This window comes from Parastagonospora nodorum, assembly GCF_000146915.1.
Source record: "Parastagonospora nodorum SN15 chromosome Unknown scaffold_16, whole genome shotgun sequence".
NCBI classification, from domain to species: Eukaryota; Fungi; Ascomycota; class Dothideomycetes; order Pleosporales; family Phaeosphaeriaceae; genus Parastagonospora; species Parastagonospora nodorum.
Genome location: NW_001884564.1, coordinates 910,473 through 920,509, shown reverse-complemented (window position 1 = coordinate 920,509; position 10,037 = coordinate 910,473). Strand labels below are relative to the sequence as shown.

At 50.5% G+C, this 10,037-nt stretch overlaps 4 protein-coding genes across 4 annotated transcripts; 2 read left to right on the top strand and 2 right to left on the bottom strand.

Moving 5' to 3' along the window:
• Positions 1–441: 441 nt before the first annotated feature.
• On the top strand, positions 442–1,581 carry SNOG_10366 (hypothetical protein; the record flags this gene model as incomplete). The annotated part of the gene is made up of 2 exons (XM_001800588.1): positions 442–482; positions 531–1,581. The coding sequence occupies 2 exons, from the start codon at positions 442–444 to the stop codon at positions 1,579–1,581; spliced, it is 1,092 nt and encodes a 363-aa protein (XP_001800640.1).
• A 152-nt stretch (positions 1,582–1,733) lies between these two features.
• SNOG_10365 (hypothetical protein) lies at positions 1,734–4,148 on the bottom strand (the record flags this gene model as incomplete). The annotated part of the gene is made up of 4 exons (XM_001800587.1): positions 1,734–2,750; positions 2,793–3,537; positions 3,601–3,688; positions 4,043–4,148. 4 exons carry the CDS (start codon positions 4,146–4,148, stop codon positions 1,734–1,736), a joined length of 1,956 nt encoding a protein of 651 aa, XP_001800639.1.
• Positions 4,149–5,280: 1,132 nt separating this feature from the next.
• On the bottom strand, positions 5,281–7,614 carry SNOG_10364 (hypothetical protein; the record flags this gene model as incomplete). Its single annotated transcript, XM_001800586.1, has 11 exons — positions 5,281–5,642; positions 5,705–5,770; positions 5,836–5,899; positions 5,924–6,123; positions 6,171–6,254; positions 6,311–6,331; positions 6,394–6,775; positions 6,825–6,905; positions 7,064–7,081; positions 7,129–7,416; positions 7,468–7,614. 11 exons carry the CDS (start codon positions 7,612–7,614, stop codon positions 5,281–5,283), a joined length of 1,713 nt encoding a protein of 570 aa, XP_001800638.1.
• Positions 7,615–8,962: 1,348 nt separating this feature from the next.
• SNOG_10363 (hypothetical protein) lies at positions 8,963–9,982 on the top strand (the record flags this gene model as incomplete). Its single annotated transcript, XM_001800585.1, has 1 exon — positions 8,963–9,982. One exon carries the CDS (start codon positions 8,963–8,965, stop codon positions 9,980–9,982), a length of 1,020 nt encoding a protein of 339 aa, XP_001800637.1.
• Between the last annotated feature and the right edge of the window lie 55 nt (positions 9,983–10,037).

Genomic DNA, 10,037 nt, shown 5'->3' with positions numbered 1-10,037 from the left:
CACGATGCAAGATCTACCTAGCAAAACAAGCAATATCTGGCGGATTTAATCATCCACCAAGCAATTTACGGAAAGGTCTCACGTTGTTAGCCTAAGGCATGCGACACACCACTTCTGCCAAGCGTCATGAAACTGCAATTGAAACTCAGCTGCATCCGCACCTTCTCCATCCCCCCTGATTCGCCCGATGATCGTTGAGATAAACAAGGACACGATTGGTCAGAACAGCGATGTAAGTTTCACTTAAGCATCCTGTCGCTTTGGACAAGCATTCTGTCTCTCCGTGCTTGTCCACGACCTCCCGAAGCTCGAACGCCAAGCAACAGCTGTCACCATTGCTGAAACCCACAAACTCACTCCTGATGGCCGAACAACCTTAAGAGTAGGCAAGCTGCCTACAATTGAAGGTCAATGTGAATGGAACCTGACTTCCTCATCAAAATGCCCTACAACATGAAATCCACTCTCGGCCATACCTTTAGGTAAGTTCCAAATTCGTGATTAGAGCATCTCACTGAAAGGCTGACCAGGGGCAGGAACTTTGACCAGACCATTATCACGGTCAAAGTTGGCGGGAAGGATTATCCGGAATCGTTCAGCTGCCACCGAGAGTTACTCCGACGATGCTCGGCTTACTTTGATCGGTGTCTAGAGGAAAAGAGTTCTCCATACAAGAACTCTGGGACCACACTAGAGCTCGAAGACACTAGCGCAGATGTTTTCGACTGTTTTATGCTATGGCTATACACTGGCTTCATTCCTCATCACTTAATCGAAGGTGGGAAGGAAGTACATCCCCCCACGCACGCCGTCGACTTGAACAGAGGAGAGACATCAGCGATACCGGAAGCTACCGAAAGCGAAGACGTGGACACGACATCCTGGGGAATTCAACTTGACAACGATGATACAGCTGTTGATGCTGGTGCTGAAACGGTCGTCAGCCCGGACCAGACAACTGCCGAGAAAGTACCCGGCGATACTGAAAGCGAGAAGGGCGCCCCATCGCTGCCTGCTCGCAACCCCACCGAGAAGCCCGAAATACCAAAGGAAACACTATGCCCGTGCTGCTCTCGGCCTTACAAGTGGCGAGGGCTGGAAGGTTTCCTTGAGCGCCGTTTCATATCCCTATACATTTTTGCGCACAAATACGAGATACCTGCCCTTCGCCGCGCCGTCATCTTGGCCTGGCAAACCAACGACGAAATTCTACAATGCATGCCTGACCACAGCAATGTCATTTCCGCCTACGAGAGCCTACCTGCGAACTCGCCACTGTGCCTGTATTTCCTGGACATGTACTCTGTGTACTGGACACCAGACAGGGACAGCGAGCGCATGGCAGCTTTGCGGAGCCAACTGCCTCAAGCATTCTTGTTCGAATTAGTCACAACTTTAGCAAGGGGTGAGAGACCGAAGATGGAGAAGGAGTGGTGCGAATTCCACGAACACACGGACGAAGAGGAGAAGAAAAACTGCCTCGATGAACTCTACAAGGATGCTGTTGCAGGTAAAGCACTGCGCAGGATCAAGGACAGCAAAGGCTGGAAAGGTCTTGTACTCAAGAAGGGCAAACGATGAAGTCACGAATACAGCATGGACAGGAGGAGTTTTGGTGTTATATACCGTTGGTCAAATTGGTGCGCACAGAATCCACATCAATCAATGCCTATTTACAAGTTGTCGTTTCTTTCTCAACCGCATTCTTTTTCGTACTATGTCTTGCTGGTTATTTACTGGGCAGCAAGCTCAGCAAGGATAACATCAGCTGCCTTCTCAGCGACCATGTAGGTCGAGACGGCGGTGAATGTACCGGGAATCCTGGGGAAGACGGACGCATCAACCACACGGAGGCCAGCAGTTCCCCTGACCCTGAAGCTGGAGTCAAGGACAGCCATTGGGTCATTATCCGCACCAATGGGGCAAGTGGAAGAGGCGTGGTGACCCCATGCGGTGTCCTTGATGTAATCATCAACATTCGCGTCCTTTCCAGGCAGCACCTCATCGATCTTGACAAGCTGACGCTTGAAGGAGCTGCGAGCAAGTTTGACGGCTTCTGACAAAGCCGTGATGTCAGATTGATAGTCACCGCTTCCAGTATCGAAGTAGTTGTAGGTAATAGCGGGAACATCGAGGGGATTAGCGGACTGGAGGGTAACAGATCCGGCATTGTTACGGGGATGAGCCTTAAGAATAGCCCACGTAAACCAATCATGCTCGTGAGTGGCGTTGAATGAGTACCCAGGAAAGTATCCGCGGAAGTTGACTGGGCCACCGAAGACGAAAACATCGAACTCGTTGCGAGCAGCAACAGAGCTTTTGTAGAACATGGCAGCACCGAGACCTGGCGAAGCGTAGATACCACGGTTACCAAGGACAGACTTCTGCCAGCGGGCAAGGCATGGGTCACTGGCTTCACCACCCTCTCCAAAAGTGCAACCGTCCAGAGCAGAGAAGTTGGATGGGGCCTTTCCTTGAACGTTAATTTCGTAGTGGTCCTGGAGGTTCGTACCGACACCAGGCAGATCCGCGACGACAGGGATGTCGAATCGCTTGAGCTCATCGGCGGGTCCGACGCCGGACAGCTTCAACAGCTGAGGGCTGTTGTAGGTGCCACCTGCGACGATGACCTCACGCGAAGCCTTCACGGAGCCGGGGATTCCAGCAGCGCCCCTGCTCTTTGGGCTGGCCTTGTACAGGTATTGGCCATCGAGGAACTCGACTCCATTAGCACGAGGGGGAGTAACAGACTGGTCGAAAGTAACCTTAGTAACGTGGCAGTTCAGTCTTACATCCAACGGGAAACGCTTAGTGCCGTTGGCGTTGACCGCATCGCGAACAGCGAGGACGAACTCGCGGGAGCCGGTGCGCTTGCCATCAGCAGTCGACAAAGGAATTTGGTACACTGCGGGTTGTGTGTCACGGGTCTTGGTGTCTGCGTTCGCGTCTCCGGCAAGAAGACTCGCCAAGTTGATTACAGCGTTGGTCTCGTTTCCGAGGGCGAAGGTGGCACCAGTGACCAAGCTGAGAAGCTTTGGGTCAGTAAGCACGATATCGATGGGAGAGTATTGGGTCCCAAGCCATCCATCGTAACCATGGCCCTTTTGGCCAGGAAGAAGATAGTGATTGTCTTCCAACTTGGAAAAGTACTTGCGCATATTGGCAGCAGACCAGGACTGGTCACCAGTCAAGCTGGAGATGAAGTCGAAATCGCTCTGATGGGGGTAAACTGCAATCAAAGCGTTGTGCGCAGTGCAGCCTCCAAGGGTTCCAGTACGTGGGTAGAGGGTACCAAGCTGCTTGGAGCCAGCCGGTGGGGTCAGTCCAGTGTAGCGACCACCATCGGGGGTCTCGTAGGTAGTCTTGTAGTCGCGGGCCTGTCTTTTCTCATCGGCATAGTGCTTCACAAAGAAGTTCCATGACAGATTGGGATCTTCCGAAACCCTGGCGTTGTACGACGGGACTGTGTAGTTGACGTTTGTGCCTTGGTCATCGCCAGCTTCAATGAGAAGCGTCTTGTGGCCTGCAATTGCAAGTCTGGCAGCTAGTGGGCTACGCATTGTTAGTCTTGGTCAAACAATACGGTAGAGATTAGCGTACCCTCCACCAGCACCAGAACCGACAACGACATATTCGTAGCCCTCAAGATCGACGGCGGATGCCAATGACGTGAACGCGGCAAGCTGTCCTAGTATTTGTAGAACACGCATTTTAAAACGAACGAATGACTGTCGTTGTTAGTGGAAATCTGGGTAGTATTTGGGAAAAGAGCCCATACATGTATGTGGTGAGTTTTTAATGAATGACTGAAGGCTGAATGCCTGTGTAAGAATGAGTGGACAGAGGCGTTGCGAAAGCCTGCTTGCACATTTTGAATAACTTCTAACAGGCTTTATAAAGACTCCGTCAGTCTGACAGATGACCCTCCATGCACGATGCCCCTTCTGTTAGCGCAGTAGACAGAACGTACCCGACGTTAAGGTCTCGGTGCTGGTACCACTTGCAGACCTAGCGGAAAGATCCATTGTTCGATTCCGCATACCTGAATAGTTCCCTTCTGTCTTGGGGCAAATGATGCGCCACTTTTCATATGAGGCCCCTGTAGAGCCTTCAGTCTGGTTAGGGATCACCGCTGCATCCATGTGCATTCTGAGGATGTAATCTCCGACCCCAGACTGCGTGAACTACCAAGGCAACTGAATGACAGAGGCTATTGATTTTGCAAGGCGACTGTGCAGTAGCCGGTCTTACGGTCCTTTGGCATTGCATCATTCTTGTTCAGTGGGATGCGTGGTCTTGACCTTGCTTAGTTGCGTTGGTCAATTTCGCCTTCGTGTTGCTCAACGAAATTCAGGCCGGGGGGGAGAGTGCACGTCCTTCGAAGCATTGAATGGTTCTCCTATTGCGTTCCGCTCCCGCCGCGGAACTGAGTGGGTCTTTCCCAAAGCGTACTGACATCCCGGTCCACTTTATTTCGCCTCGGCAGCGAACACTTTGTCGAGAAAGGATTCAGATGTTCCAAGGAAGATAAAATTCGTGCGATCGAGACGCACGTGGGGAATGCACGAGCCTGTTTTCGGCCCATCACGTCCTGAACTCTGCATGATAGCCACGTGCATGTGGATCGGATGCTGCTCTTCGTGTCATGAGCTCTACTCACGAGTAACTGAACGAGATCGTTCCATTTGCATCAATAGCCGTTGTGGCAGAGAAGACCATGTTTACCCCGGGCAGGGAACAAGCCTCAGCGACCGTCCACGCCTTTTGCTAATTATAAACTAACACAGGGACATCTTGATTCTATGAAACCATACGAGCGGGTATCACATCAATGCCGCGGATACGTTCAGTACTGCACATGACTGCTGGTTCAAGCACCGCCATTCATCGTGTTTAGCCATTACGCACAGTCAAGCAGGCTTTTCTTAGACCGAGGCGATCTCCACAGTGCGCTGTTAACAAAGCGAAATCAGATTTTGGGACAGGGTTGGAAGGGCTCGTCGAGGTCCTGTCGTTGGATCTAAGGTGGGTCGTCTGCATGGTGTTGCGATCAATTGGGAGTGGGGGTGGACCGGCATATGTTGTATGTACATATCATTACCGTTCAAGGACCTTCGTGGATCCTGTACGATTCTCATGTCTCCACTACCGTGGCTAACCCCTGAACAGAATCCCAAATGTAGGTGCTTTTTTTACACAGTAAACATTACATCCCCGACCCCTAACTAAAGAAAGCCATATAGCCATCCAGGAGACCGCCTTCGACACAGTGTGAGACCCCTAGTGATACTTATTCTTCTCGGCGTTCTCGTCGTTCTCCAAGAATACTTCAATCTTGTTGTTCATCTTCGGGCCAATATCGTTACAGAAGCAGCAAGCGATGATGGCGAGCACGCCGAAGCTGAGCGAGCTCAGGGCTGTTGTGCGAAGACCTACGACATACGCCTGCTGGAAGGCTGCGCCACCTGCTGCGATGATCTCGTTCGTGACGCCTGAAACTTGTGCAAGGGCTGTCGCGCCCAACGGCAAGGCGGTGAGAAATGCAGGAACCGCGTCCGCCGAAAGACCGGCAGCAAGCACAGCGCGGGGAACAAGCTCGGCAGCTTTCGAGGATTGCACGTTCGTGAGAATCGTCTGGTAGACTGTAACGGAGACATGGGTCAGTAAATCGTACATCGAGTCATGATTGCAGTCATGTACTTACCGGAAATAGCGACTGCACCACCTGCGAATCGTGCGACACCAGCAAGGCCACCGGAGATGCCAAGTTCTATAGTGGCGAAGGCATGAAGTTAGTGGTGTCTCAAACACAAAATCCATACGTCGGTTGCTGACCTATTTGCGGGACTCCAAATTGAATGAAGGCAATCGAGAGGTACTGTGCCCAGCCGAAGCCAACCTAAGTAAAGCTTTGTCAACGGACAATGTACGGACGAGCAGAGAACTGGGTTGGTACCTGACACAGGAAGACGAAGGCGATCATCATTCCCTTGCGCTCGGGGTTTCCTAGCGCAAGCAAAGCTCCAAAAACGACCATCATGGTAACCGAAGCGGTAAGGGTCCATTTCCAGTGGCCAATTCTGTGTCCAAGAACGGTCAATAGGAAAGCACCGAAGCACAAACCTAATATTCGTCAGTCACGGCCGTATGGTTTGCGAAGCTTCACGTACCGAGGTTGCCAGGGAGGCCGAGAACAATTCGATATTTGAAATCGGTAGTTGCATCTGTGAAAAGTACACCGACTTGGGTCGGATCTATAAAGGGTCAGGGTTAGACTTGTTTTTATTGATTGCGAACGGGATTCACTTACATATGATGTTGATGGCATAATCTGTCCCAGGGAAGTTAGTAATGGCTCTTGGGCACTTGACACATTGACCTCAGGCCACTTACAAAACATTGTCACTACAAAGCCGACGATAAATGGTGCGGTAAGCTCGCGTCCCTTATCACGAGTGAACACATATGTTGGCGTTAAAGGTTGCTTCAGTGGCGCAAACGTCTCCCACAGCGCAAATGCGACTAACGCAACAAAGCCGCTGACTAGAGTGCCAATGACCTTAGGGTCGTTCGAGGGAAGGGTCGTGGTGTAAACAATTCCAACGAGAATCAATGTGGCGGCAGCAATGAACAGTATGGCGCCCACGTAATCCAATTCTCTGAACGCCTGGGCGGTAGGCAATCCTCGTGGGTGCTTTGGTGGATAATAGAAGAAGTAGAGTCCTAAAAAGCTGAAGAAAACAGCAATGGCAGGAGCATAAAAGATGTAACGCCACTGTGGAAAACTTAGGTTTAACCAAAACCATGACTTGTGGGAGGCTTACTGTATCTGCTCTTTGTGCTGCAAAACCTCCACCAACGGGACCAACTAAGACAGCGAAATAGACGCCAGCATCTACAAATTTCTGTCAGAAATGTATGGATAGCTTCAACGAAGGCGGTGTACCTGCTAGAACGATGGCAGCGGCTCGCCATTTGTTTGGTAGCAGTTCTGGAAGAGCAAAGGCCGCAAGCTGCGATGGTTAAGTTGGTCAATATTCGAGTACCTCTATGGTAGACTCACCTGAGCATTGCCAGCACCCTATCTTAGTCAGGATCAGAAGTTACAGTTCGTCAAAGTACACTCACGAAACCAATGAGCGACATTGCTGCCATCATCGAAGTGTTGTTCTTAGCCGATCCACCGACGATGAAACCAATGAACATTATGGCATTGCCACCAACAATAAACCATCTTCTACCGAAAAGATCGCTATTTGCTCCACAGACCATGAAAGCAATAGTCACGGTGATAGTATATAAGGAGATATACCAAGCTGCCTTTGTTGGGTCGCCGAGTTGGGTTGCAACGACAGCAGCGCAAGAACTCAATGAAGGAACAATCCAGAAACTGATGCCGTACGAAAGAGCTAGAATCTAATAAGGCTGTGAGTGATTTATACTGGCGTGCATGGATGTCAAACTTACAACGACAACGCACCAAGTTTTCAGAGTGACATTGTACTCTTCATCCGATTGAGGTAGGTAGGGACCATTCGCGTTCTCAACATCCTTAGATGTCTTGGACAGCTCGTGAGAGGCGCGATCGACCTCGGCCTTTTCGTCTCCCGGCATACTGTTGGTAGCTAAGTATTCGTATTATGGTACTGACTGTTCGAGATTGTAGTTGGACGCCTTTGATCAGCACCAGGAATGCTGGTAAGACTTACGCTTCCTACACGCGTCCCAGTACATTGCCTTATATTGAATTCAGCCCGACCAGGATCAGCAACTCCGTGCAGACCTAGTTGGAGCTTACTTAACCATTTGGCTCATCAGCTGAGCTTTTTGAGCATAGCGCCACAAGACTAAGCATCTATCTTCATGCGAATCACTGCAGATGCGATTGTTCTGCACTTGTGAATTGTCATGTTAGACTGCCATGGAAATGGTTATCCGAAACGGGCCGTCCCAAATCTGGGGTAACGCAACGCTAGCTTTAGTATGGGGTTGAGTGGCGTATTCGGAGGAACGACACTCGTTGGTTGACGATCACGAAGATGCACATTGATCCTGAATCTAACTCTTCTGAGACACACTTGGGCGCTTGCCGAACGTATCACGTAGCAGTCGCGAAACCTTCTTTGATGCAGGTGCGGAATTCTACTGAGCGAGCGCCACGACTACAGTGATTCGATCGCCGGGACGCCAGTGTCGTGATCTGCTAGCCCAGGGGATGAACAAACATGTACTGCTGTAGTACACGCGGGTAATCTATCCGAAAGTCGGCGACTCGGAAACGAATATGCACAGGAGCACGCAAGCTGGAGTTAAGCCCATAGGATGTAATAAAGAGAATGGGTGTGTAAGCCCGAAGACATCGATGTCAGCAGGCGCGAAGGGTCCAATCGAATATGGACATGTTTCCCCATTCCCGTAACCTCATGCAAGTTTTGGTACGTAAGTTCTGCCCTATCATATCACCCACCACTTCTAGGTACCACAAGGAACTGAGGAGGAATAATAATTTCTGCCTTGTCATTCCATGCGAAGTTTACGAGAAATCTCTACGCTCATGGAACGGCATGCATATGATGTAGTATATCGATTGTCAACGAAGACCAAATCGAGGAACATCTGGGGGAGAAACGCCGGAGAAGTCGCTTCTACTGCTTATGCATCTTTCGTGCGACAAGATCTTGTCCAATCAACAACCAAAAATTTGCACTCAATACGAATTGTCGAATGGTCGCGGCTACTCAACGGAATTGTCGGTGATTCAGTATTGACCGGTCCGCGACCAACAGTCATGCAGAGGTGGAAGAGTTTTGCAATGTCTGAGATGCGTTAAAGCGCAGTGCCCCCAGTCAATCTACAAAAGGCTCATCAGGCCTGAACGAGCTCTCCCACCATTGTTTCTAATATCGCACGTTGTGATTCTTCCAATCATTTTGTCTTCCAGACCACAGCCATCCTCAATACAATGTCTCTGCCAGTCCATCAACGCGCGGTAGTCTTCAACACAGGAACCAACTTGCTCTCCTTCTCATCGTCATACCCAATGCCCATGAATAAAAATGAACTCCTCATCTCTGTCCACAGCACCGCAATCACGAATGGCGAGTTGACTTGGGGTCCATTTGTAAACTGGCCTCAAGAACACATTCCCTGCTACGACGTCAGCGGGACCATCATTGCTATACCCCAAGGCTGCCAGAAAAAAGGCTTCAAGAGTGGGGATGAAGTTTATGGCCGTGTCATGGCGAAGCGTGAAGGCACAGCGAGGGAGTACGCCACTATACTGCCATCAGAAGCTGCTCTGATTCCAAAAGGGCTTGAAACTTTGGAGGCAGCAAGCGTGCCTATGAGCGCTCATACAGCGTGGCAAGCTTTGTTTGAGCATGGCAGATTGACAGGCTCATTTGCGCCAACATCGTTGCCTCGAGTGAATGACGATGGAGGAGCAGTACTTGGTCAAGCGTCGGGGAAGCGGGTTTTAATCTTAGGCGCATCAGGCGGTGTTGGACTACTGGCTGTGCAATTCGCCAAGTTAGCAGGAGCACATGTTACAGGCACAGCAAGCGCGAAGAATGAAGAGTATTTACAAGAGCTGGGCATCGATGAAGTCATAGATTATACTCAGGTGTCGGTCCACAAGTACATTGCTTCTGGCAGCAGCAAGTTCGACTTGGTGTTCGACTGCGTAGGCGGCAAGTCCATGCTGGACGGCTGGTGTGGCGTCGCTGAAGGTGGGACCTACATTTCAGTTGTGCCAGGATTCAAAGAGCCTGAGGGTGGTAAGCCTGTTGGAGTCAAAAGCAAGTGGTTCGTTATGGAAGCCAGAGGCGATGAATTGGCGCAAATTGGCAGATTTTTCGAGCAAGGCTTACTGAAAGCGACTGTGGACTCTGTGTGGGAACTGGAAGATTATGAAGGAGCTTTTGGCAAGACAGCGAGTGGCCATGCAAGAGGGAAGGTGGTGTTTAAGGTTGCAAAAGGGTGACAATGCCCTGTCTCGTACGCTTGTTGAATTGCGTCGAGTCAAACTCGTTCATTTG